We start from the raw sequence: 26879 nt of genomic DNA on the forward strand, positions 1-26879 counted from the left end.
CCCATCTGAGGACAGTTCGACAGGTGGAGTTCGCGGAGCTGACTCCGGACCCCGAGGAATCTTCCTTGGTTTCGACCTGGCTTTGGCTGGGGCGCCAGAGAGAGCGGTCACCTCCTTGCCCCGCCTGGCTTCCCATCCTGCACTGGTGGGGGAGAGTGATAGGCTAAGCTAAGAGGAAAGGTGAGGAAATCGAACTTCTCCCGCACCACGGCAGGAAGGGCCACCTGGAGGTCAGCTCTCCTTCCTATTTAACACACACGCGCGCGCACGCGCCGGCCGTGGGACCCAGGAGCTAACCCAGGCGCCACGACCTGGCTGGCCCAGGCCCTTGTCGGAGAGGGGTGCCCGGCGGGGAGGGCGGGTGTGGCTCTCCCCCACCCCCAACCCGGACGTGACAGCTTGCGGGACGATAACGAGAGGTCCCCTCTGGCCACTTTTCCCCCCGGGGCCTTGGGACCTGCCCGTGCGCGCGTCCCGCAGCAGTTTGGATGCGCCAGGCGGGGGCCCGGGGGGTGGTTCCTCCTGTCCAAACCACCCCCCCCCACCCGCTTCAAGGGTGACTGTGCCGCTGACGTCAGGCGACTTTTGGTTCATACCCTGGCACGGGGACTTTATTTTCATAACAGCATGCAGTGCCGCGGAACTGGAATAGGCGTGTCCTCTCCCCCTGACCCTCTCCCGCCCCGTGTCCCTCTGCTCACCCCCTCGCTTGCTCCCTCCCTCCGGCGACGGCTGCCTTTATAACCGCTCAGCGCTGCGAGGGCGGGATAGCTGCCTGCGGGCTTCTCCAGCAGCTAGGGGCTCCTGTGCCGCCTCCGACGCGCGCGAAACAAGCAGCCCAAGTTCACACGCCACGGCCAGGGCAGAAGGGTGAGTGAGGCACGCGGCCCGGGGCGCCCTCTGCCTCCAGATTTAAATCCTTGGGGGAGTGCGGCGTTGGGAGGGGTGGGATACAAGAAAAGAGAACTCCTGGTAATGGACTACAGCTGGCTGTGAGAAAAAAAATCCCAAGAATGGAATTTCTCTAGTTTGGTTAACTGAACTCAGAATCCCCGCCCTGAGGTTCTCAGGCTGAGAAAGAGGCGGAGAGCAAAAAAATTAGTCGGGATAATATTTGTGCTCAGACACGTTTACAAACTCCTAGCAGGTGGAATCCTGGCTGGGCACGTGGGCAGCTTGGGGATCACACTTAGGGAAGAGAAAAGGAGACCGATTTTTAGAGGATGGGATTGGGGGTGGAGAGGGTTGGGAGTTGGGGGTGGAGGGAGGTAGGAGGAGGGACATAGTGACAGCTGCTACTTCACTCAGGTACTGAAAGGTTTTGATTTGTGTTCTCCTTTCACAACAAGCAGACCCTTGTGAATTTTCGGAAGCAGATCGTTGAAGCCACCCCTTCTCTTGATGAGAGTGTCAGGCTGTCAGTCCCACAGCTCTCCTTCCCTGGCTGTCCTTTGAGTTGCTCAGGAACCTTGGGGCTGATGGAAGTTGAATATCCAATAACAGCCCACTTTCTGGCAACAACTAGATAGGACCCAGGTATGGCCCCAAAGCTGTCCAAGATACTCCCTTAAATATCTACTGGGGGAAGGGTGTGTGTGTGTGTGGTGGTGGTGGGGGGTGGGGGTAACATAGGGCTAGTAATAGAGAAAGCCTGCTTAGGACCAAAGAATTGGAAGGCTTTTCTGTTCCTGGCTTGTTTCCAGGCTGATTTTTCTCCTTAGAGGGTTTGTAAAGGCCACACCTGTTGAAGGGTTCAATTGAATCAGACACCAATGTGGGCTCACTCCTGAAGGGCAATACTTGAACCACTTCAGATACATTGGGCTGGGACCCATGGGAGGGTTGAGAATGGGGGTCAGGTCTCCCCCCTCCAGGTCTGTGTGCTGGCTATCACTAGGAGAGGGATGGAATGACAGAAAGGAACAGTCAGCAGCGGCGTTACCTGGGAAGCAGAAAGGCTCCTCTGAGGATATGGCCAGATGTGTGCTCAGAGGGCAGATAGGAATGAGCATGACATTTCTGGGAAGTGCGCTCAGTCTTGAGTCAGAAGACTGATTTCTCATCCAGGCTCTGCGGGAACCTGCAGCTGTGAGGAGGCCAGGGCCTGGGCCTTGAGTTCCTCCTAAGGGGTCTAGGCAAGGCCCCCATCTCCTTCCCATGGCTGAGATTCTAGCCCCTCTGTATCTGCATGTGTCCCTTTGGGAATCTTCTTTGGAGTTTGCTTCTTAGTGTTCCACTACTTAGTGAAAATTGAAGATGAATTTTGACTGTGATTTCGTTTTTCTCATTTTGGAAGTTTGCCTTCAGGTCCAGTTCTGTTTAAAACCCAGACTGAGCTGAGGAAATGGACAGGAAATGATGTGCTGGTATATTAGGACCTTAAAAAACAATGAACTGAATAGTATTTTCATCTGAAGGATCTCAGATTTTCTGAGCAGTTTGGTGTATTTGTTTCTACTTTTATTTCTGTATTTATTGCTTTGTGGTCAGAATACATAATCTGTATGTTTCTTATTTTAGAATTTCAGATTTTTTTGTGGTTTAAAACATGCTGTTTTTGTAAATATTTCATAACCATTTCAACAGAAGCAATCATATAGAAAGGGGTTGGTAAACTAGTTCCATGGCCAAACACAGCTCACTGCCTCTTTTTGCAAATAAAGTTTTATTGGAACACAACTATACTCATTTTTCTATGCATTATGTATGGCTGCTTTCAGCCCTGCAAACCCTAAACTACTTATTATTTGGATCTTTGCAGAAAACGTTTGCTGATCACAGATACAGACGATCGGAATTATATGATTAACAATGGAGATCTAATAAGAACATAGAGACTATTTCAATTAAAGTGTCCATAGAACATTTATAAAAAGTTATCGTATTATTACTCTTGTATTTCATCTGCCAAGGACTGATAAAGAATATGAAAGTCTCCTAGAAATATTAAAATCTCCTATAACTATAGTATTTCTTTTAATTTCTCCTTGTATTTCCAGTAGCTTTTGTTTTATGTATTTTGGTGCTATGTTATTTAGTGCGTAGAAGTTTATGATAGTTGTATCTTCAATGTGGAGTATCCTTAATGATTATAAAGTAAGCTTTTTAGTTCCTACAATGTCTTTTTGCCTTAACTAAACTTTGTGTGATATTAATACTTCACCTCTTACTTAATTTTCTAACCTTCAGCAAGCTATTTAATTTTGTACTTGATACATAATACCTGCTAAAGAAACACTATTTCTTATTGCTTATTTTTGTGTTTATTTATATTTTGCCTTTGTTTTTTCTTTTTTCAAAGTGAAAAAGTTACCATTTACATTTATTGTAATAATTGTTGCTTGCTATTGCCATATAATTTTTGGTCACATGGTCTGCTCTCTCAATCTTTTCCCACATTAGGTAGTCTGTGTTGTATCTTTAGATCGAGTAGGGTGCTAAGTGAGTGGTCATGCCATTCTTAGGACTTAGAAATACAGGCTTGTAAGGAAAGATGATAAGTTTAGCTTGGGACTTGTTGGATTGAACACGAATATGTTATTTTTATATATAAAATATTTAGAAGAAGGCATCTTTGAGAGCTGTGAGCTGGTTTACCAGTATGGACTTTACTTTATCCACCTATTTTCTGGAAATTTTATTTCTTAAAATCCTGGGCCTAAAATATTTGGAAGTTTCACTCAAAATATTATTTTCTTTTAAAGATTTCTAGTATTTTATATTCCAGCAATTTATTTCACAGAAATCTAAAGTTCATATGCTTTGTTTAGAATGGAGGGAGATGGTATGGAATGTCTCCAGGGAACTACCCGAAAGTAAAGAAACTGGGATATACACTGTAGTTATGCTTGTTTAGATCTGCCTACGGTGGTAAGGTAACTTATTTTCTCTCAGTTACTACAAAAGGAACTCAATTCAGTGATGTTATTCAGAGGTTATTCATAAACTGATGCCATAATCACTTTTATGTCATCAGATTTAGGATGACTACCCAGAACAGGGGATCCTGGAGATTTCCCTGTAGACACTTTCCACTTATAACTAATCCTTCATCATGGGCAGAGACATTCCCTTGAGACTCCACCCTTGTCTTAGAATTCAGCCTAGATAAAAAGATGAGGATAAGCATCAGCTTGTATTCATCTTCCAAAATTCTTCTTCCCCATTAACTCACACTTGCCAATAAATAACTTGCTTTGAGTAGATATTCAGTGGCCAGTCTTAGTCCAAAACATTTGCTCAGCAACCCCTGTGCAGAGCATGTAGTGAGGAGAATACCAACAAATAGAAAGTTTGCTGTTTCCTTTAAAAAGCTTGTTATGGGGCGCCTGGGTGGCGCAGTCGGTTAAGCGTCCGACTTCAGCCGGGTCACGATCTCGCGGTCTGTGAGTTCGAGCCCCGCGTCGGGCTCTGGGCTGACGGCTCGGAGCCTGGAGCCTGTTTCCGATTCTGTGTCTCCCTCTCTCTCTGACCCTCCCCCGTTTATGCTCTGTCTCTCTCTGTCCCAAAAATAAATAAAAAAAAAAAAACAAAAAAAACAAAAAAAGCTTGTTATCTGATAGTTGAGTCAGCATTGATATTAATGTGTTGTATAAAACATATATGTGGAAAAACTTGAGTACCAAGAAATACTTAATCGCAAAAACTATGACGAGAGTTTAGAATACATTTAGAATGAGATGGGACTAATAATTTTTAAAATTATTATTATTAAATTATTATTACCTCAAGATAGGGGTAAGTTTTGAGTTATATTTCAAAGCAATATGGTAAATGGATTGTGAAGAGGAGGGGAAGGGTCTTTCTGGTTGGGAGAACAATGCACGTGCTGAGGCAAAAAGCAGGACTTTGTCACAATCCCCTTCTGGATAGAAATACTCTTGGAAGATTGGTTTGCCTTGCATGGAGGTGGGGCCGGGAGTTAGGAAGGGTTGGGAGGACCAGTTGGAGAAAAGCCATGAAGCTCTGGAACTGAATCTGTTATAACAGACAATAAGGTGCTAATATGTTAATTCAAAGATCCCTTCCCAAGCCTTCCCTTCTTTGTTCCCCTTACAGACCACTTTTTTTTTTTTTTTTTTTTTTTTTTTTTTGAAGCTGCTCCTTGGCTTCTGGGAAACCAGTCCACTCAGGCTTATTATGATGATTGTTTTTTTACCAACCCCTGATCGTTAGAAAAAAAAAAATTTTTTTTTAATTTTAGAGAGAGAATGAGCAGGGGAGAGGGACAGAAGGAGAGAGAATCTTAAGCAGGCTCCACGCTCAGCACAGAGCCCCATGCAGGGCTCCATCCCACAACCCTGGGATTGTGACCTGAGTAGAAATCAACCGAGCGCTCGACCAACTGAACCACGCAGGCGCCCCAATCCCTGATCAAGTTTTAAACCATCTTTTGTCGACCGCTGCGTTGGGGAGATGGTGTTCCCCTGGTTCTGCCCTGGGCCCCCTACCCGCCGTACTTGTTCCCAGTGTGATCTTGTTCTCCTCCCAAGGCTTCAGATACCTCCTCTAGGCCCACTCTGTACTTACAGCCCAAACCTCTCCGGAGCCTCAGACTTGCATGTCTAAGTGCAGAGGGGGTCAGCACAACCAGGTGCTGGAGCCTGGCTTCTAAGCGCCATGAGATCTTGGGCAAGTTATTTTAATTTCTCTGTGCCTCAACTGCAGAAAGGGGACATAATAATAGGGTTGTTGTGAGAAGGCAGGAATGTGTGGCCCGGAGTAAACTCTCAGGAGGACTTTGTGTTGTCCTTTCTGGATGCCTCCAGTTGCACGTTCCATATTCATCTTAGATTCCACACGACCACGCTTGGCATCGGTCCTCACCCGCCTGCATTTCTAGGCTCCACGCAGTTGCCTAAGCCAGAAATCTGGGAACTAACCTACCTTCCTAAAAATCTCCCACTCTTTGCTGCTTATCTTTCATGCTTCACCTCCCTGGTCTCTGTAGCATTAAAAAACAAAAAAGAAACCCGTTAGGTAGAATGGATCACTGTTTTCCATGTGCACTTAGCATTCTCTGCACAGCCCGTGACTCCTTTTTTGTATGTCACCGTGACTCTTTTGGGTCTCCCAGGGGCAGTAGACATACTTTTGGTCTGTGTGACTTAGCACAGTACCTAACACATTTATTTTTAGGCATTTATTTTTTTAAAAAAATGTTTAGTGTTTATTTTTACTTTTCAGAGAGAGAGAAAGGGAGAGGGCAAGCGAGCAGGGGAGGGGCAGAGAGAGAAGGAGACACAGAATCCGAAGCAGGCTCCAGGTTCTGAGCTGTCAGCACAGAGCCCGACGTGGGGCTCGAACTCGTGAACTGTAAGATCATGACCTGAGACAAAGTGGGACCCTTGACCAACTGAGCCACCCAGGCGCCCCACAGAGTGGGCATTTAAATGCGTGTTGATCAAGTGTAGTATTGCTCACTGTGTAGACTTCTCAGAGCCGGTTTAAGTGGAGAGAGGCAGGAGTTGGGGGGCAAAGCTTCAGAGTTCATCACCGTGATTTCGAGATGAAATGAAAAATTACATTATGATTAAGGCCACTCATAAAGGGAGAGTCTTCTCAGCTCTGTGAAACTGGGCACAGTAACTTCTAAGAGTCTGTCTTCTCACGTATAAAATGGGTTGTAGGAATAGAAAATGAAGCAATAAATGTGAAAACATGTAAATGAGAGAATCCATACAAAAACATAAACCCTCAGCAGGGTGCCTACCTCCGGGGAACTCAGGATGTGGCCGGAGTCATTATTTTTATTCATAATTGTATTGGGACTCTTGCGCTACATTGAATGAGGCAATTCAAGAAAAAGAGAGAAAATTAAAATGCTAGAAAATCACACGTTTTCCTGGCTCAGGTAGAGGGGACTCAGCTTCAACAAACACTAAAGTTATTTGGTATCATTCCCCAGGCACCGCTGAGAGGTAGGTATTGTCTTCTTCATTTTCAGATGAAAGAATGAGATATGTCTCATAAGGAGGAAGATAAGATTGGCTTTGGCTAGGCTCTGGGCCCCAGGTTATTCACGCTCAGATACGGTGGGGGTGGGGTGGAGGGGGGTGTGGCCCAGGCAACCAGCTTGGGCAACCTTCCAGGTCTGGGCTTCAGGAGCTCTAGACCCCATTCTCGCCCCCCTGGGAAAAGAGGAGAGGAGTCTTGGGGAAGCTGGGGGACTCATCAATGCTGGCATTTGTTCTTGCATACCAGCTAGGGCCTTGGGTCTGGCAAGAGCAGGCCCGGGTCTAAGGTCAGTATTGCTCTGCTACCTGGTGGCCTCGTCCTACAGGTGAGCCTTTGCCTGGTGGCCCTCTCCTTGCTTGGCCTGTGCTCGGACCCTCAGTCACCTCCAGCCCTGTTTTGGGGTTTGGTTAGGAATTGGCAGGGCATGTCCTTTTAATGACAGGAGGTGGGGCGAGGAGAAGAATGAGGGGGAGGGAGAAAGAGATTTGGGAATTGTCTAAAAGGAGTTTTCTAGAGGGATGAACAGTGAAGCTGGAGGTGGGCTCACACCATCGAGTTCAGCACCCCACCCTCATTTTTCAGAGGAGGGGAGGGAGGTTCCTGGAGATAGTGTCCACACAGAAGGCAGCTGAAACCCCTTCTTTCTGAAAGGGCGGGGTGAAGACAGGGCTTGGTCTTGAGCCCAGGAAGTGACTTCCTGCCTCCCCCTTCCTCCCTTCTCTCCCTCCCTTCTTGCCTTTCTTCCTCCCCTATCACCTCTTCCTCTTATTGTCCTTTCTTTCTCCCTTTCCCCTCTCTTTTTTCTTTTTAACGTTTCTTTTTTTTTTCTTTCATGCCCTGACTCATTCCAGAAGGGTTTAGGACAGCGCCAGGCGACTTCAAGGTCTGCGTGGTAGGTGTTGTTGGATTATTGGACCGTGAGTTGTTAGCTTAGTTAGCAGCTGTAATAAGTGAAGGGGGTCTCACCCTTATGACTCAAGGCCCTTTCCTGTGTCCCAGGTCAGAGGCTACATACTTTAAAACTGTACCATGTTCCTGCCAAGTACAGGGTTTAGTCATCAGGGAGTTGGGTGGGAATGTGGACTGGATTCTAGTAAATCTCTCTCTGCTTCCTGGGAAATCTCAGGACTCATACTTTCCTGGGAGACACCTGGCGTCATTCAGATAGGAGCATGGTTCCAGACATGGCCCAGAGCCCCTAGCCTCGGACCCGAAGTGTGTTTTAGACAGCCCACATGAGGAGGACAGGAGGAAGGGAGGTTGGGACTCGGGACAGTGAACGGGGAGCTAGCAAGGAAACCAGGTACGACCCACCCCACCCACGCTGTCCCCTGAGCATCCCCTCCTCTCCCAGCGGACTCCACTTCTATCCCTGAACACACTCGTCCATCCTACTTAGGCATTTACCATCTATCAGGTTAGAGACTGGGGAGAAACTCTTAACTCAGTCCCTGCCATCAAAGAGCCTTTCAGTCTGGAAGAAGACACAGACTTTTCAATAGGTATTGCAGGGCTGTGTGAACAGGGCTATGGTAGGAAGCGCAAGAGGCAGGCAGGGCTGAGGACGCAGAGCCTTACACTTTTGTGCAGGATTATGACTCTTCCCCCCTGGCTGCCGATAGAGCCGCTCAGAGAGGACAGGCCTGGAGCGGGAGGGGGGGTGTCTTCTGAAGGGGTCCAGGTGGAGGGGACTGCCTTAGGGCTCAGAGGAGTGGAATATTCAAGAGCTCCTGAAGAGATGTCATCCGCAGGACATGAATGTTGGGTTTGCTAATGTGGGATGGGGATTTCTCAGGCCATTTCCCAGCTCTGAGGTGGATCTTAAATTGGCTTTTGGTGCCTCTGCCTTGGGCTCACCGACGGGAGCCCCCTGCGCTGCCTCCTGCCCTTCTTTCTTCTCTTCCACGGCCTTCTCTCCTGCCCTGCCTGCTGCAGTGGAGCGCATGTGGCCAGTGTGCAGGAATCTGAGGGTATTATGCGTAACTTGAACAGCTGGAGCAGCTCACAAGGGCAGGCCGCGTGCCTCGGTGGATTTCATCCGTGCTCAAAGCCTAGCGCATTGCCCGAGTATTGATGGAGTCACCCCCCTCACCCTCGCCAATGGCAGGGCCCCTGGCTTTAAAGTCCTTACCAGACATAGGGCTCTACGGGTGTAATGTTGGAGTTGGAATTCTGGTTTGAATTCAGAACTGGATTCAGTTGACCCTGCCTTGTCCTAGCGGTGTGACTTTGGTGAGCCAGCTGACTTGTGTCTTAGTGGCTGCAGTTGGAGGACAGGGATAATGAGGGTATGAGCTATAGCAGAAGGTGGTTGTGAGGGTTCAATGGGTAGAGCGCAGAAGGGCATGCCTCACCCCTGCTGAGAATGAGTTAGTGGTGAGACGTCCTCTCCCTGTTCAGAGCTGTCCAAGAGTAAATGGCTCCTTGTAGCCCCCATTCGGACTTTGTAGGAGGTAGTCTTTTGCTGATGGGACCCCAAATCTCTCTGCCCTTGACTTTGGTTACAAGCGATGGCCAAATAACCCGTGGTCTCATTCCATGTTCTCTTTCTTGCTCCCGCCCTGAGGTTCCTCTCTAGCTCCTGGCAGTTTGTTTTCCCAAATGCTCATTGCTTCCCTTTCCCCCTCAAACCTTGCTTTTTAGAAGTCCTTCGTAGCTTCTCAGAACCCCGTCCTTTCCCCCAGCCACCTTCCTGGTGTCTTTTCCTCATCTGGGCCACTCCCTGGGTGACACAGGGCCTTCCCCATACAGAGCTGCTTGTTAATGAGTCCAGTGAGTTTTATTTTCCTCTGACCAAATTCAAAGTACTTAGGACACTTTAGACCCATTGCGCAATGCCTGTCGTGCAGGGGAAGAGGTGGAGGAGGGCTAACGGAGGTGAAGTAAGGATAATTCCAAAAAAATTAGTCACTCAGATAAACACGTATTTACTAAGAAAAATTTTAAAAGGACAGTTGTGAGAGAATTGGGAAATATGAACCCTAACTGGATATTTGATATTAAAGGGTTATTGTTAATTTTTAAAGGGTGGTTAAGTTAAAAAGGAGTTTTATCTTTTAGAGATACATGAAGTGTTTAAGTATGAAAGGATATGATGTCTGCGGTTTGCTTAAAAACAATCTAGTGAGGGATGCCTGGCTGGCTCAAGTCAGTAGAGCATGGGACTCTTGTTCTCAGGGTTGGGGGTTTGGGCCCCACGTTGGATGTAGAGTCTACCTTAAAATAAATGGATAAATAAATTTTTAAAAAATCTAGTGAGGGGTACCTGGGTGGCTCAGTTGGTTAAATGTCTGACTCTTGATTTTGGCTCAGGTCATGATCTCATGGTTCGGGTGTTCAAACCCTGCATTGGGCTCTGAGCTCAGAGCAAAGAGCCTGCTTGGGGTTCTCTCTCTCCCCCTCTGTCTGCCCCTCTCTCAAAACAAATAAATAAACTTAAGAAAAAACCTAGTGAGTGGGTGGGGATGTGGATGAAGCAAAATTGGCCATATATTGGTAATTTGTGAAACCAAGGGATGAGTCCAAGGGGTCTCCACCATATTATTCTTTTTTTGTGAGTATGCTTGAAAATTTCAGCATCTCTTTAAAAATAGTGTTTTAAAGGCACTTCAGGGACTGTTTCTCTGTCTCCCGTGCATGATTGGGGATGGGAGGTGGAGGTGAAGTTGAGGGACATAGGGTTTCTCCCCTCTCCACACCCATGGCCCATTGCTCTTATTGGACTCTGTTCTGTGGATGCCAGGAGGCCCCCACACAGCATCCCCCACCCGGAAAGCTGCCACCACAAGGGAGGGGCCCGGAGCTCTAAGCTGGGGGCGGGAGGTTTCTGCCTCACTGTTCCTCTGTCCAGCACCACAGGTGCCCTTCAGGCAAACACCTCGTCAGTCTCTGACAAGATTTAGTCATCAGGCCCAAAGTCCTCCATAGTTTTCCGTGATTATGATGACTACCCTCAAGGGACGGCACTACCTTGAAGAGTGGGGAAGGGACAGTTGCGGGGCAGGGCTGGGAGGGTGAGATACCTTTCTTGCTGGATGCAGCCTTCTGACTGATCTGAGAGGAGAGGAGAGGTGAGTGAGGATGAAATGCACATGGCCTCGGTCCCTTCCCTTTTGTGCACCGTGTTTGAACTCAACAGGGGTTCTTTCTCTTCCATATTCATGGTGCGGACCAGTAAGCGGGGTCAGCACCTCCTTTCTCCCTAGCTCCATGGAGTGGACATTGGTATGCAAGGCAGATCAGACTTCGGGTCCTTGTGTTTCAGGAGTTGCCTATATCTAAGCTCAGTTGCCTTCCTTCTTCCTCCCTTTTTGTATTCTGCACTGCCCTGAAGACCCATCCTTTGCTCTGTGCTCTGCACGGTAGGGGCGACTGTGGTATAATTTCCATGGGGTAGAGTGCAGTGACACTCAACCTATTGAGCCACCAGGTGCCCCCAGATTTTGTATCTTTAAGGGAAGGAGATGTTGGAATTCTGTCTACACTGAGGAAGCTGCTCATTTGCCCTGGACAGTCAGTGAACAGTGGCCTGTTCTATATCTCACTGTGCTGTTCTCTGACTTGTGGTTTGATCATGAGGACATAAAATGGAAGGAGAAGGGAGGGTGTTGTTTTTCCATTGGGTTGATCACATAATCCCATAGAGCCATGAAGGGCCAGAGAAGTCTTGTCTATAAGCGTGTATGGGCATGTGGTGAAGAAATTCTGAGCTGTTTTTTCTGCTACAAGGAAAGAAGCAGGATCCGGCAGATGTTTTATACCTTTTCCTGCTTCCCAATGCCAGTGGCTTCCCTTCTTTCAATTCCTTTCTTCACAGGCTCTCCCTACTTGGCATTAGCAGAAGCCGAGATCTTTCACGGGTGATTTTCTGTGTGTGTGTGTGTGGGGGGTGGGGGCGGTTCTCAGTGAGCCTTCCCTTCCCCTACCTCTGTCCTCTGCTCCCTGTCCCAACCATATTTCTCTTCTAGTCAGTTCAGGACTCTTCATTGTTGAGTGAGAAATCCTATCAGGAAAAGAAAAACTAAAGCCCCACCCCCCCACCCCCCCACCCCCACAAAAAAATCATGCACAAATAGCATACAACAAACCAAAAGTAATTGTGTCCTAGAAACTAATAAACAGCCAGATAATTCAGAACAAATTTTGTTGACAAACTTTAAAGCCTTAGCACTTTTGAATTTCAGCATCTTACTTGACATTGACTTTGGGGTTTGAGAACCATACATTTTTGGGAAATGTACAAACTCCTTCTCTCTTCCTATGTCTCAATTTATCTTCCCACTGTGCCCTGAATTCTTAGGAATTAGATTTCATGGGGTTCGGGAAATCAGCTGGGTCTGAAATTGACATGAAGGTTGTGGGAGCAGAGAAGGAAGTGGACCTGGGAGGTCAAGGAGAGATATATAGGAAGTCATCTGCTATATAGCCAGTCAACTCTGATTGTCTTTGAGTGGGTGAGCAGATTACCTGCTTTGTGGATCATCTATCTCCTGGGAGCTCCTAGCCTGTATGGGGCTGAACCAAGTGGAATCAAGACCATAAACAGAACTGGTTTATGGGGCATCTGATAAGGGAGAAAAAGGGGAGGAGGTAAGAGAGAGAGACAGAGAGAATGACAGTATCTCAGTTTGCATTTAAGGCCAACTAGAACTCACTTGAGTGGTGGTACCTGGAATAGTTGAGAGCATAGATCCTAGAATTTGACCTATATTCAAATGCTACTTCTGCTATTTCCTCGTATATGATGTTGGGCAAGAAACTTGACCTGTCTCTGCCTCAGTTTCTTCATCTGTGATACAGGGCTATTTTTTTTTTTTTTTTACCTCCTAGAGCTGCTTTGAAATTAAACTAGTATATACGAAACGTGATTAGAAGAGTTTCTGATCCACAGAAAAAATGAGCATTAGCTATTCGTAATATGTTTCATTGGATTATCCACCGTTGTTTTGTGTCCTTCAGGGTGTCCCTCCTTACAGATAGTTAATAAAGAACTCTTTCTGACATAGAAGACTCTTTCCATCGCTTTTTGGAATGAGTAGAGCCATCCTTACAAACCTCAAGGGGGGGAAAAACCCTTGTAATATGTGACAGCAAAGCTGAAGTCGAGGATCCCATGGTGGTGAAGGGAATGTTTGGCCTTCTGTAGAGAAATTTACAGGAAAGAATGGGATGCTTACAAATGTCTGAAACAGAGGCAAAGGTGGAGAAAACCTTGAGACTGGCAAGTTATGATTAAAGCTTTAAGCTTAGAGATTTTCATGTTCGATAATTCCTGAGAAAATACTAGCCAAAAGTATCAGGATCCCTGGCAAGGTATTTGTGACATATTTTTTTGAAATGAGACCCTGAAATTCCTCAGCAGAGCACTGAGTCGTCTAGCGTCAGGGTACATATTAATATAGTTTAATTGTGGGGAGATTTGTCTTTTCCCTCCATCAGTCTGTAGAATTTGCCATGAGAGGTGGAGAAAAGTTAGTAGCTCCATCTAACGTAGCGAGTTCAGAGACAAAACCCCGGCCAAACATGTAAAAGTTTTCCCTAATCTTTTGGGTCCCCTGTGCCTGTCCGAGTTTGTTAGGAGACTCACCGCCCCTCCCCCCAACTTTGCGTTTATGCAGGACCAGAATGGCCACGACATCCCCTAGTGGTTGCCGCTCAAGCCTGGACGCCAAGTACCACAGACTTTGTGATACCACTCAAATCTGGGGCATTGTCCTAGAAGCGGTGGCCGCAGTGGGGGCTGTGACCTCGGTGGCCTTCATGCTCGGTCTACTGATCCTCATCTGCAAGGTGCAGGACTCCAACAGGCGAAAAGTGCTCCCGACCCAGTTTCTCTTCTTGCTGGGTGTGCTGGGCATCTTCGGCCTCACCTTCGCTTTCATCATCCAACTCGATGGCAGTACAGGGCCCACCCGCTTCTTCCTCTTCGGCGTCCTCTTCTCCCTCTGCTTCTCCTGCCTGCTGGCTCATGCTTTCAACCTGACGAAGCTGGTGCGTGGGAGGAAGCCCCTGTCCTTGCTGGTGATGCTGGGCCTGGCCGTGGGCTTCAGCCTGGTGCAGGACGTCATTGCTATCGAGTACGTCGTCCTCACCATGAACAGGACCAATGTCGCCATCTTCTCTGAGCTTTCTGCCTCTCGGCGCAATGAAGACTTTGTCCTGTTGCTCACCTATGTCCTTTTCTTGATGGCGTTGACCTTCCTCACGTCCTGCTCCATCTTCTGTGGATCCTTCACTGGCTGGAAGAGACACGGGGTCCACATCTTCCTCACCATGGTTCTCTCCATTGCCATCTGGGTGACGTGGATCACCCTGCTCCTGATTTCTGCCCTTGGCCCCGAGTGGGATGATACCACCCTCAGCTCAGCCCTGGTTGCCAATGGCTGGGTTTTCCTGTTGGCTTACATTGCGCCCGAGTTTCAGCTGCTCACGAAGCAACGGAACCCCATGGATTACCCTGTTGAGGATGCGTTTTGTAAACCTCAGCTCATGAAGCAGAGCTATGGTGTGGAGAACAGAGCCTACTCTCAAGAGGAAATCACTCAAGGTACAGAGCACGGCGGGGTGAGAATTCCTTGTAGGAAGATGGGAGAGAATCATAGGATATTGGTTGTTGTTTTGTTTTGTTTTTACATTTTTATTTATTTTTGAGAGACAGAGAGAGACAGAGCACAAGTGGGGGAGGGGAAGAGAGAGAATGAGACACAGAATCCGAAGCAGGCTCCAGGCTCTGAGCTGTCAGCACAGAGCCCGATGCGGCGCTCGAACTCACAAACTATATGATCGTGACCTGAGCTGAAGTCAGACGCTTAACCGCTTAACCTGAGCCACCCAGGCACCCCAGAATCATAGGATATTGTAACTGTAAGGAACATTCACGATTATCCAGGTCATACCCCTGACAGAACAGACAGGGTCCCCAAGGCTCATCCAGCTGGTTAGAGTTCTAGTAGAACTAGAAGCTGGCCTCTGGAGTCTTAATCTAGTACTTTCTACACAATACCCTGTGGGTTTCTCTGAGTCAAAATAAGTTGGGGCAAAGGAATGACTAGAAACATCCCTAGAGACCTGTAGGCGAGATTGTGTTCTTTATGAAAGATAGCTGGGTGTTCCTTCCAGAAACGTGAAGCCTTTATAGATTTGAATGCAGAAAGCCAAGCCATGATTCCTTGCGGTAGGCACAGAGCACAGAGGAGGGAGAAAGCCCTTTTACCACAAACCCGCAGAAATCTCCATAAAGTTACTGAGGGTTCTGATTTATCCTGCACAGCCACATCTTACTGCGTGTCTCTGGGCCCACGGGAGGGAAGAGATTGTATCTGACGTAAAAGAATCCAATGATTTTGCTCTTGCCTGAAGTCACGAGTAACCAGGTGTTCTGTTGTTCTCTCAACAGAAAGAGGCTACACCGACAGCTAGAGACTGCCCTTGCCCTTAGGGACCTATCCGTTGGTCTGTGAGGTGTCCACTGCTCTCTGGGCCTAATCAAGGGTCCCTGAGGTTTACACCGACCTCTGGGGGGGATGAGTTCGGGAGAGGAGTGAGGGACCTCCAAGGCTAGGTTCTTAGGTTCAGCTGACAGTTTCCTCTGCTCTTGAAGCCCGAGGTGCACAGCTTCCTGGTGCTTCTCACGGGAGCTGTGATTCCTCTCCGGGGCGCTTGGAAGGCCAAAGGGAAACAGGGGTGGCTGGAGGGGATGTCTTAGCACCCATCCACTCCTGTCCATTCTCACGGCTTCACTCTGTCACCGCGCTCCTGGACTCCCTGTTATCATTCCCTAGCTGCGATTCCTCCCTTTCATCCTTCCTTCCATCCATTTTGTAGGCCACCCGTTCCCTTCCTCTCCCCTAAAATACTTCTCTGGCTACTACATGTTCCTGCTCGCAGACGTTGCTGGCTGTCTAAGATCCACCATGTTGACTTAGGGAGGCTTTTCCCAGCGAGAACCCAACAACCACGGAAGCTGTGCTCTCCGTCCGAACAAACCAAGTCACTCAGTGCCTTTCCCTGCCTGTGTGTCCAGGCTCCAGGCATGCCTTTGTGCCCTGTTCTTGCCCTTTTCCAGAGCACACATTGCCCAGTCTCCTTATTCACTCCTCCCACATGCTGTAGAACTTTGAAATGCTCTTATCAGAGTCTGTCTCATTTCATAGCTATTTGTGTAGCTGTCGTATATCCCTTGCTCTCCAGTGTCAGCCTCAGGCCAGGAATCCGTCTGGTTAATCCTTATATTCTCCACAGTAACACAGAGAAAGTATTTGAGGTGTTCATGGAGTAAACTGAATAGGTACACTTGGTGGGAAATCTCAGTAAACTGGAACAGGTAAATGGATTGCTTTAAATTGTATTCACGACAATTGTATGCGTTTACTCTTCTGTTCCAGAGTTTAAATCCCTCTAGTGTTCCCCAAATACCGAGAAAACAATTGCTCATAAGTTCTGCCCCCTCCCAAAGAAAGTAATAAAAATTTTTTTTTCTTGCCTTGCTGGTGGTTAAGGAAGCGGGTAAATCCGTAGTGAGCTTCACTGTAGGTAACTGACAGCGCTTGGACAGCTCTGTCTGAAAAGACTGGTTTCAAGGGTGCTTTTCAAGTGGTCCTGGATTGAGGTGCGCCACCAGTGAAAGTTTTGGGAAAGGTGCTTCCCTAGTGACCCTATGTTGGTGGTTATTCATTTATTCAACCAATATTGTGTTTGGCCCTGGGCTTGGGACAATCTCTCCCCACATGAAACTCGCGGTCTGCTGGGAAGATAGACGCTTGGATAAATGACCGAATTGGGGTAGGCACAGGCAGAAGCATGATGTGGTGGGGGGACCCTAACGCTGTAATCCCCCCTCTCCCTCTCTTTCAGGCCTTGAAGAGCTAGGTGATACGCTCTATGCTCCCTACGCCACCCATTTTCAGCTGCAGGTAAATGGTTTCTTTCTCCTGTTACACCAGCAGCGTCAGCCCCCCTGGAATGTCTGTCCTTTGGGAACACGGGCTGTAGCCACTCTCATGGCCCCTGGAAGGCCACCTTGAAAGGGTGCGGTGTCTTCCTTTCCCGTGATCTGCCTCAGGGGTTAGCACAGGACCCTGGAATGCAGGGCTTCAGGGGGAGGGTTGGGAGAAGGGGAGAGAGTTAGATTCCCGCCCAGATTGGAGCTCTGTGGAAATATCCGGGAATTGGAGTGGGTTTAACGATACGGTTGCTGCCTTTTCAGAATCGGACCTCCCAAAAGGACTTCTCCATTCCGCGGGCCCAGACTCGGACCAGCCCTTACAATGACTATGAAGGAAGGAAAGGCGGCAGTTAGCTATTCTGAAGAGTGGGGCGAACACAGCAAGTCAGCCAACCAGGGGGGGTTCAAAGGGATGTGGGCTACACCCGGAGTCGCCTAAGGAGACGGTACAGAACCTTTTGGGACGAGCTTTCCTTCCCTTCTGGAGTTGCTGGGGGGCTAACAGGACGGCAGGTCACAGCACTCTAGGGTTTTTCCTTCGTCCCATACTTAGGATCCGTCTTTTCAGCGGGAGGGAGTCTCAGGCAAACTCAGGGTGTGCCCCTCACTGTGCCCAGTCATTTCACAAGCGATGAGAGCTCTGCTCATCTGACCGCTTACTGGCGCAGTTAGCTGCGGGTGCCAGCCTTTCTAACTCAAGACGGGTTTTGTGAGGACCGCTTGGCCCAGAGCAGAATGGCAAATCTGGGCAAAAACAGCCAAGGCCTGTCCCTGCTGAAATCTACACTGGAGACCAACTCACTGGCACCCTCCCTTCTCGCCTGGGTAGGAGAGGCTCAAGGTCACCCTAAACGTTCTCATCTCTGGTGCTACCACAGGACCCCTGTGGGTCCGCAGCACCAATTCACAGGTCACCATTCCCAAACATGCTGTCCATCCCCAGGCTGAAGCTCCCCTGTACGCTTCACCAGAAGTCCCTCTTCTGTAGCTCGCCAGCGGGGAGAAGCCCGATTTCTCTTCGGCAGGAGAATCTGTGCACTGTTCTTGCTATAAACTCCTGGCACTGATCCTTCTCTCAGCCCCTTGCTCCTCAGCTTCTGTAAATAGCTCTGCATTGTGTTCACCACCTATGTCCCGCAAGTGGACGTTGTCCTCCAAAGCAGAGTGTTCCGTGTGTAATAAGTTATTCACTGTTCCTCACTTGGAGACGCAATAAAGATACGGTGGCAACTCTTTGACTGTGAGAGCTGCGGTGGGACCTGAAGGAGAGACGGCAGGCTCTTGTCTTCTTCACGTGGAGCTCAAGACACGGAGCCGAAGTTCAAGGTTCAGTTCCGTTGGGTGAGAGGCAAGGGTGAGAGGGGGAGCCAAGAACGGCCACGGACTCTGAGGTTTTGTTCCAGGAAGGCAGAGGAATGGCAACCCTGGGATGGGCTTTGGTGGCCCCAGTAGGACTGGGAGGAGTCCTCAAGGCCAGCTTCCCGATCCACAGGAGGTTTAATTGTAGGAGGGGATGAATTCAGATCCCTGTTTGACACAATCGGTTCATAATATCCCTTGGAAAATGCATAGTGACTAACAGTTGTTATTTAGTTACCCCGAGAAGCAGCCCTGTGGGGTGGGGCAATAGGAAACACTCTTTGGTGAAGGAAAAAGAATAAAGCCCCATATGCAGAAATGGAATGACATTTAGAAATTCGTAGCTGAGTTTGGGAGTTATCTCCAAAGAGCCTGATGCTCCGTTTTTCATCAGAAGGAAAAACCCTGTTGGGAAGAGGTGAGGTGAGGCTGGAGAATTAATGACACTCTGAATTAAGGATGTTTACGTTCCACAAAGATTTGGTGGTTTCCCACATGGCTTTGTCCCAGCATCAGCTTAGTTTGTATTGAAAAGGGGGAATTACAAATAATGAGATGGATCATTCTAGACCATTCTAATCTTTCTTAAGAGGTTAATCTTTCCTCAGTGAGGTTGTTGTCAGGTGAAGACAATATAATTTCACGTGTATTATCTACCACGGTGTAGGTACTCAAGAAATACATATTCCCTTCCCTCTTTTCTTTACTCCTCTGGTCGTTAGCCCATCAACCAAGCGAAGGGCCTGAGTGAAAGGCAAAGCCACAGAGTACCCTGGATCTGCTTTCTTGTTAGGGGCAAGGATCTGCCGGGCTTTTGTAATCCCATGATGGCAGTCCTCATGTCAGCCTCTTCAAAAACGGGAGAAAACATGGAAATGGCGCCCATTGCTGGCTTCTCTCCCAAGAAATACAGAGTTTGGACAAGTAGACCATCACCTCGCCGAATCCTTGTTTCTTGTTGGCAGGTAGATAACTGCTCCCCGTTTGAACAGATCTTGTCAAACCCTGTCCGTGGCTGCTACCCTGTCTTCAGGTCTTACGTGTTCGGGCCATAATTAAACTCTTCTGTTAAAATAGGGACATCACAGGAACTGGAGGTTTGGGCACCTGACAATTACTACGATATCGGACAAGAGGGTTTCAAAGACTTCCTGTAGGTTTCCATCTTCACTGGGCTGAAATAGAAGGTGCAAATTTAGCCCAGCTTGGGCCTCAAGTGACGCCGGTTGATTGATGGCTGGGAACCAAAATGGCATCTCCTTTGAACTAAATGGGTGATAATGAAGTGAAACTCAGCAACCTTCCTCTCATCTTTCACTGTCAGAGTCTCCTCTCTGCCTCTGGCGTCACGCGGAGGCTCTTCTGCCGCTGCCATACCCCATGCTTCCACTTGATGGCGGTAAAACCTCAGAGATCAGCCTCAGGGAGGGCCCGGTGCAGAGGCAGAACCAGAGACATTCAGTGGGCTTGAGGCAAATGCGTCCCATTTTAAAAGGCTTGTATGTATGAGCTGTTCGTGTCCTCCCTCCCACCATCATTAAAGGACCCATTTCCTCTGCCAGACGTTCATTGCCCGGTGTGTTAGTTTTGTGAAACTCTCCAAGGTATTCTAGCAGCCCATTTGCATGCAATCTGGCATTTTTACGGATAACGGTGTCAGATGCTGTTGTTATTAATGTCGACGAATATTTATGTGGTGAGAACATTGACTTTTTGTCAGGGAAAGCGTGCCAAAACAAAGAGTACAGCCTGGCCCTGGAAAGGCAGCAGTAAAGCCCATCCCTCCCGGTCCCCTGCCCCCATGCATTCTGGGTTTCCTTCCTTCATTTCTAGCCTTGTCATTATTGCTGAGAGCCGAACTGTGCCCAGCTGATCTTTTCCTTCCTGGCCCACTTCCTTCTGTTGCTATCGGGGTTTGCAGGTTTGCTGCTGTTCCAGCCCCGATCTGAAGCATGGAAGTATTTTGGAATTGGAGCGTCAGAAAAATCTTTCTCAAGTGTGGACTGCTGAAACCTGGGGTCTGGGAAATCGGCCTCCGGGTTGTAGATTGTTGGCTTTGCACATGGGATGGTCCAGCCTGTGGTCGTCTTCTAGAATCTCTTCCATCCAGGGCAGACAATGCTTTGTCCACCCCCCGCCCCCAGCCGTGGCTTCAGGACGTTCAGGTATGCAGATGGGTCTGTGTGGCAGGGTATCAGTGCCTGACCCTCACTTCTGCCACCTCCAGATTGCTAGAACTCTCTGAACCCTTCAGAATGGAACACTCCAGTGCCTACAATGTTGGCGTTTGAGGTCACAGACCTTCTTCAGTTGGGCCCCCCGGCCTTCATTTTACAGAGGAGAGAACTCAGGCCTAGTGGACTCAATACGACTGGGGCCAGATTTCAGGTTCTGTGTTTTGTCTACTGGCAACACTTGCGTGGCCAGTTTTAGACCCTCTCCCCGCCCCCCCCCCCCCCCCCCCGCCCCTGCCCCAAAGTGGGTGTTTGAGTAAAGAATCCAATAAAACGGCCATGGTCACTCTGTATTTTAAGCTTCCTTCTCATTTTACTTTGCCTCCCGAATTGCCTTTTCTTCCCCTGACTTCCTGTCTAGTGTCTCCTCTCCCTTCCGCATGCAAGCTGTGGAGAGAAGGAGGGGGTGACGATGGGCATATTGTGGTTAACCCCAGGTCACTCCCCGACGAGCCCCAAGCCAAGGGAACATTTGCCTCTTGGGAAAGTAGAGTGTCAGAGGAGGACTTGTAAGACAAGACAGGATTCTTCATTTTCCCTGCCAGCGTGATAATCCTTCCTCTTCCCTGACTCCCATACTGAGTCAAATCCCATCCCCAGCACCTTCCTGTTTTCCTGGTTGTATGGAGTTATCTGTCCCCTCAGGGGGCTTTGTCCCAGCCCTCTGGAGTCTTTTACTCCCGTGTAGTTCCTGAGGGCACATTTCTGAGGCAGCCCTTGACAAACCTTTGAAAGTAACAGTTCTATAGTTGTGACCTGACCCACGTGTCTCAAGCACCAGATCCAAGCATGATGATCTCAAGAGAAAAGAAGGTGGGGGCATCTGAGTGGCTCAGTCGGTTAAGCATCCGACTTCAGCTCAGGTTCGTCGGTTCGAGTCCCGTGTCAGGCTCTGTGCTGACAGCTTAGAGCCTGGAACCTGCTTCAGGCTCTGTGTCTCCCTCTCTCTCTCTGCCCTTCCCCTGCTCTCGCTCTGTCTCTCAAAAAATAAATAAACATTAAAAAAATTGGAAAAGAAAAGGTGAAATTTTGATGGAATTTGCTTACTGCATGTGTACAAGCTGCATCAGTTCATATTACTGTCCATCATTTCTGTGGGATTTCTATCAAATCAAAAAAACACCTCTGACAAACCCATGTAGCTTTGCCCTGAGCTCTGCGGCGTGGTAGGAGGGGGACCAGCACCGTATCCTGTGATTATGTAAAACTACTTTCTCTCTCTTTCCCTAAGAAGGAATAAATCCAGATCAACATTTTTTACCCATAAGAAATTGAAGCGGAAAAAGCATATATTGATTTTGGCACAATATCTTTATGAACAAGATGGAAAAAGGCAGGGGTAATGGTAATAGAGTTAGGTGCAATCATAAGGCAAACATTCAAGAAGAGATCATTTAGAGATGGAGGTCTCTAGCGGTTTCCCACAGGGCTTTGTCTTTCGATCTGTTTGGGTAACACTTTTATCAACCACCCGGTTAAAAACAAAGCATGGGTTTATCAAATTTTGCACACGACACAACATTAGGAAAAGACTGAATAAAAAAAATGAGAATACAAACGTATTGCAAAAGACTGGAATGAAGATCCCAAACCAAGAATTTAGTTTAATGAATGTAGATGTATTCATACCTCCCAAATAAATTACATAAATATTGTTTGGAAAGACTTGGATACCGACTGGCAATGTGGTTTAGCAGGCAAAACGCCAACGCGATCAAAGGCAGCACTGATAAAATTGTGAAGTCTGGATCAGGGCAGCTGCTGTTCTCGCTGAACTGGGGACATGTTACCCCACCTCAGATTATTAAATCCATTTCTGCGCGTCTCACTGTAATTGGGCAGCTTCTAACAGGGGAGCTGTTTCTAGAATTACGTGATATACAGCACGGTTGATGGAAATGGAGCTATTTCACCTGGAGAGGGCAAGACTTCTGCAGGCTACGTTATCCTCGACATGGGTCTCATTTATTGGGAGCTTACTCTGTGCCAGGTTCCATTTTAAGGGCTCTATTTGTATAATATCATTTCATACTTATAAAAACCGTATGAGTTATTATGACCATTTATCTCCCTTTTGCTTCTAACAAGTGGCCGAATGGTTAGAAATTTCAGGGATGCAGCTCCCAGAAGAGCTTCCTGCAAAGCGGTGGGTTAACTCCTGCTGGATGTATTCAAGCTCAATGACGCTCTGTTGAGGATGATACAGGGCGTCCCGTGTTGGGAGTAGGCTGGACCAGGAGGCTCAAGGAGTCTTGGAACTGTTGGGGTTTTGGAGTTTTACTTGGGATGTTGTTGTTCCTGGCATTGGATTCTAAGGACCGTGGAGGGGTTATCGGTTTTACTGTGCAGTTTTCTTCTCCCACACCTGCAACCCCAAACACTCCCTCAGCCCTCAGGGGAAAAGGAAAATGCTCTTCATTCGACACACCCTCACCTGTTAGTAAGTGTGTTATTTTTGGTTGTCATAAACCATCCCCTGGCTGGTAGTTTTATTTTACAGAACAATTCCTCACAGGTTTGCTTTGGAATGGAAGTGACCATGCGAATACTTTGCATCTGTATTTAATAACGCTGTATTGTGATACGATGATCAATCATGTGGACTCCTCTGCAAAGAGACTTGAACTTAGCGTGCACCCCCTGCCTCAGGAACATGCAGTCAATGCCTGAAATATAGCCCGATGGAGTTCTTTACACAAAAGCTATCATTTTTTAAGTACAAAAAAACAGGTCCATGTTGTTCTTTGAGGGCGATTAATTGCATAAGAAAGAAACTCATGGTTTGTATTCTCAGCAAAATCAAAAAGGTTTGTGGGTTGTGCTTGCATAGCCTGAGCTTAGTCATCTGAGTCATAAACCCGTGAACTCGTCGAACACTTTGGGAACCAGGGAGCGGGTCAGAGGGAGCATCTGAGTGTACTTAAGTAGCTGCCAGAGGGGGAGGCAGACAAAGCTGAACTGGGGAGGGAGTGTGGGAGTGAGGGAAGGGTGGGGAGAGAAGGCCCCTAGGTAGGAAGGAAGGGTTAGAAAATCAGGGACCTGGAAAAATAAGGAAGAAAAAGGTATCATGAGGTGAAATGAAAGTTAAGGCCTTGAGAACCAGAAATCCAGGAACACATGAAGGGACAATTCCCAGAGTGTCCTGAGCGGTCCATGCAACTGGGCAACCGCATCACAGAATGGCTTAGTAAGAGAGGTTATTTTTGTCTCTAAGTTCCCAGAAGCCCTCGCATCATGAATGAGGGGGATGATGTGAGGAGAAGCAGCCTCCAAAAGGCGCGGACCCTGGCCTGCGAACAAGGTGGTTCTTTTTGTGGTTCTTTCATTTCATACTTATAAAAACCGTATGAGTTATTATGATTACGTATCTCCCTTTTGCTTCATACCTGCAGAAATGGGAGCCCTAAGGTGACATAGCGACCAAGTGATAGGGCTGAGGGTCAAAGCCGGGTGGGCTGCCTTGGGATCTCTTACACACAACCCCTTGCTGCCCCTCTGCTGTCTGCGGTAATGACAGCAGAACAGGTGGCCCAATGGTCCCATAGCCCCCTTCAAAGGCATTGGTTGGGCCTTCTGTCCCTTCCTTTTCCTGACACACCCGGTGGCTGTGACATACCAAACGGGAACCTGAAAACTTTGCCCACCCAGGGAGTTGGTATGTATGTGTGTGTATGTGTGTGTGTGTGTGTGTGTGTGTGTGTGCACGTGTGTGTTACATGTTATTTAAAGAGGAAATAAGAGGATAGGAAAAAAGATCATTCTTTTTCGTTAGAATAATTGAAAAAACTTTTTATTTTAGAGAGAGAGAGAGTGCTCAAGTGGGGAAGAAGGGCAGATGGAGAAAGAGAGAGAGAGAGAGAATCTGAAGTAGGCTTTATGCTCAGCAGAACCCAGCTCGGGGCTTGATCCCACGACCCTGGGATCATGACTTGAGCCAAAATCAAGAGTTGGATGCTCAACTGACTGAGCCACCCAGGTGCTCCAAGAAAGATAGTTCTTTATCAATTCTGCATAAAGGATAAAAGGAGTTTGCTGGCTCTCCAAGTATCTTTTCCGGCAGTCTGTGAGAGTCTCGGAGATCCCTAGTATGGGTGCGGGGTGTCTGCACGTGTGCAACTCACCTACACAACACATCTATGCATGTGCAACCCACCTACACGTGTGCAACTCACCTACACAACACATCTATGCGTGTAGCCAGAGATCAGATGTAATTGTAAGGTACAGAGTCACTTCCACAGTGAGGTGAAACCATCGCCCTTAATCTTAATCACTTTGTGTATGCAAATATATCATGCCGGTAAAAAAAATCATTCCAGTCAAATCAGTAACAAAACAGAAGTTAATTGCAAAGTGGAGAAGTGATGCATGTCACCAGGTGTTGTGACCGAGGATTCATGACCCACCCCTGTGACCTGGCTTTCCACGACCTTTCTCATATGCCCTTAGGGTGGGTGATGTGACAAAGAGCATTACCTCGCTATCTATGGCCTCCTACATCCCTGCTTTTCTCAACATCTTTTCTTCCAGAAAGGCATTCCAGTCTGAAAGGCTTTCCTATATATAGTGAAGAAATTTGAGGAGTTAACTTATGTATCTAGACGAGGTTAATCCCAGGTAGATTTTCATGAGGTTTAGGTTTGGCCTAAACCCTTAGGCAGGACCTCTCATATTCACCTACTGGGACACCTAGGAAGTGACACGAATATTTTAAGACAAGCAGTAAGCGGACGCTGCTGCTCATTGCCAAGACATGGGCAGTCTGGGGCTCTGGGCACCTCAAACCCTGCCTGGCTGCCCCTGGGTCTAGGGAACTGACATTTCTCCATCTTGTGATCTCTTCCAGGACTCCTTGCCTCTCTCCTGTCTGGTTTGCCAGTCCTTCTTGGGTCTGACCCTGCGAGTTAGAGTTCTCAATGGTGCCAATAATTCCCTTCAGAGACTAGTTTTTCTGTAAGTCCTTCCCTTGAGGGGCCCAGCTCTACGTGCCTCCCACTTGGGTCTTGCCCCGACTCTTCCCAAATCTCCCCAAACTCTTCTTGACAGTGTTTACACCTCAGTCCAATGTGGCATCCTTTGTGAGGCCTCCTACCAGTTGAGTAATCCTGGGCTCTCACGGTAGCTGGTCTTCAGAGGACCAGCCTTTTTGTGTCCGAGTACTTAAAATTTGAAGTTATATTTATTGGCTGGCTTACCTGCTTTTCTCCTACTCTTCTGTGTGCTTCAGGAAGACAGGAACTCGTTTTGTTTCCTTCTGTATTTCCCAGGGCCCAGCACACTGTCTGCACATATAGGAGCATTTGTTGCATGAACGAATACAGTTTTGGGGAGAAAGGCGTCTTTTTGTTTGTCACAGGCTAATTGGGATTATAACATCTCATTTAGAGAACACCACTGTCAAATTCCCTCTGGTCTGTTCTGGTGTCTCCATTTCTTCTGAAATAATTTTGATGGATTTCAGCTGATCCACCATGAGGTTCTAATTTTTTTTTATTTTTATTTTTTCATATAAGAACACTTAAAGCCAATGTGATAAAAGCTACTTACAAGCCTGAGGCTTGGAGGAAAGAAAGGAAATTCTTTAGTTTTTGGGCTGAGTGCATTTCATCACATCCAAGTTTTATTTCCCTGAGGCTTTTCTTTGCTGAGCTTGGGAAAGTGCTGTTTCCTACGAGAACCACACAAGAACCAACTTCAAATATAAACGAGAAAAGCATCCCCAAAGCAAAAATCAGAGAACCATTTTAGATTGATCCCCCCCAAAGATCAATTGCAATCTTCTTCTTTTTTTTTTCAAGTGCATTACTTTTCTAAACTGACTCGAACCAAATAGATGAACAAGGACCTTCCAGCCTGTATAAACCAAACTGGAAATCGATGAGCATATGCCAGCAGGTAGGCTCAGAAAGGATTTATCTTCCTAAATTTAAGGCAGTAAGCTGCTTCTGGCAATGTTTTCTCTTAGGAGAACTGGGTGAGTGTGTCCTGGGCTGAACATGACTCTGGACAAGGGGAGGAGGGGAGGTGCAGATTGGAAGCTGAATGTTTCCAGTGACAGGACTGACTCATAAAATCGTTCCATTGATTGTGCCATATCAAGCCAATCACTTTCTGCCTTCCTGGGCCAAGTTGGGAAAGCCAGGACAGTCTTTGTTACAAACCAGAGCAAGGAGGGAGACCTCCCTTGTTAACAGAGCGGTGCTTGCTGAGCTCACACTATCTTTTTTTTTTTTTTTTAAGTTTATTTATTTATTTTTGAGAGAGAATGGGGGGGGGGCAGAGAGAGAGAGAGAGAGAGAGAGAGAGAGAGATAGAATCCCAAGCAGGCTTCACACTGTCAGCACAGAGCCTGATGTGGGGCTCGACCTCACCAATGGGGAGATCAT

The 26879-nt window shown here is 47.7% G+C and overlaps 1 protein-coding gene across 2 annotated transcripts; it reads left to right on the plus strand.

Moving 5' to 3' along the window:
* The first annotated feature begins 642 nt into the window (after positions 1–642).
* Positions 643–18130, plus strand: GPRC5A (G protein-coupled receptor class C group 5 member A). 2 transcript variants are annotated; one of them, XM_015534923.2, is made up of 5 exons: positions 643–870; positions 1353–1536; positions 13575–14503; positions 16810–16868; positions 17162–18130. In XM_015534923.2, the coding sequence occupies exons 3-5, from the start codon at positions 13582–13584 to the stop codon at positions 17252–17254; spliced, it is 1074 nt and encodes a 357-aa protein (XP_015390409.2). In that variant the 5' UTR covers positions 643–870; positions 1353–1536; positions 13575–13581; the 3' UTR covers positions 17255–18130. The 2 variants fall into 2 exon arrangements, with proteins under 2 accessions (XP_015390409.2, XP_007076361.2); XM_007076299.3 differs by lacking the exon at positions 1353–1536.
* Positions 18131–26879: the final 8749 nt, after the last annotated feature.

This window comes from Panthera tigris, chromosome B4 (assembly GCF_018350195.1).
Source record: "Panthera tigris isolate Pti1 chromosome B4, P.tigris_Pti1_mat1.1, whole genome shotgun sequence".
NCBI classification, from domain to species: domain Eukaryota; kingdom Metazoa; phylum Chordata; class Mammalia; order Carnivora; family Felidae; genus Panthera; species Panthera tigris.

Coding starts and splice junctions, on each gene's coding strand:
- GPRC5A (XM_015534923.2), top strand. CDS start 13,582: ATGGCCACGACATCCCCTAGTGGTTGCCGCTCAAGCCTGGACGCCAAG. Junction 14,504..16,809: donor TCAAGAGGAAATCACTCAAG/GTACAGAGCACG, acceptor CCTCTCTTTCAG/GCCTTGAAGAGCTAGGTGAT. Junction 16,869..17,161: donor CCACCCATTTTCAGCTGCAG/GTAAATGGTTTC, acceptor CTGCCTTTTCAG/AATCGGACCTCCCAAAAGGA.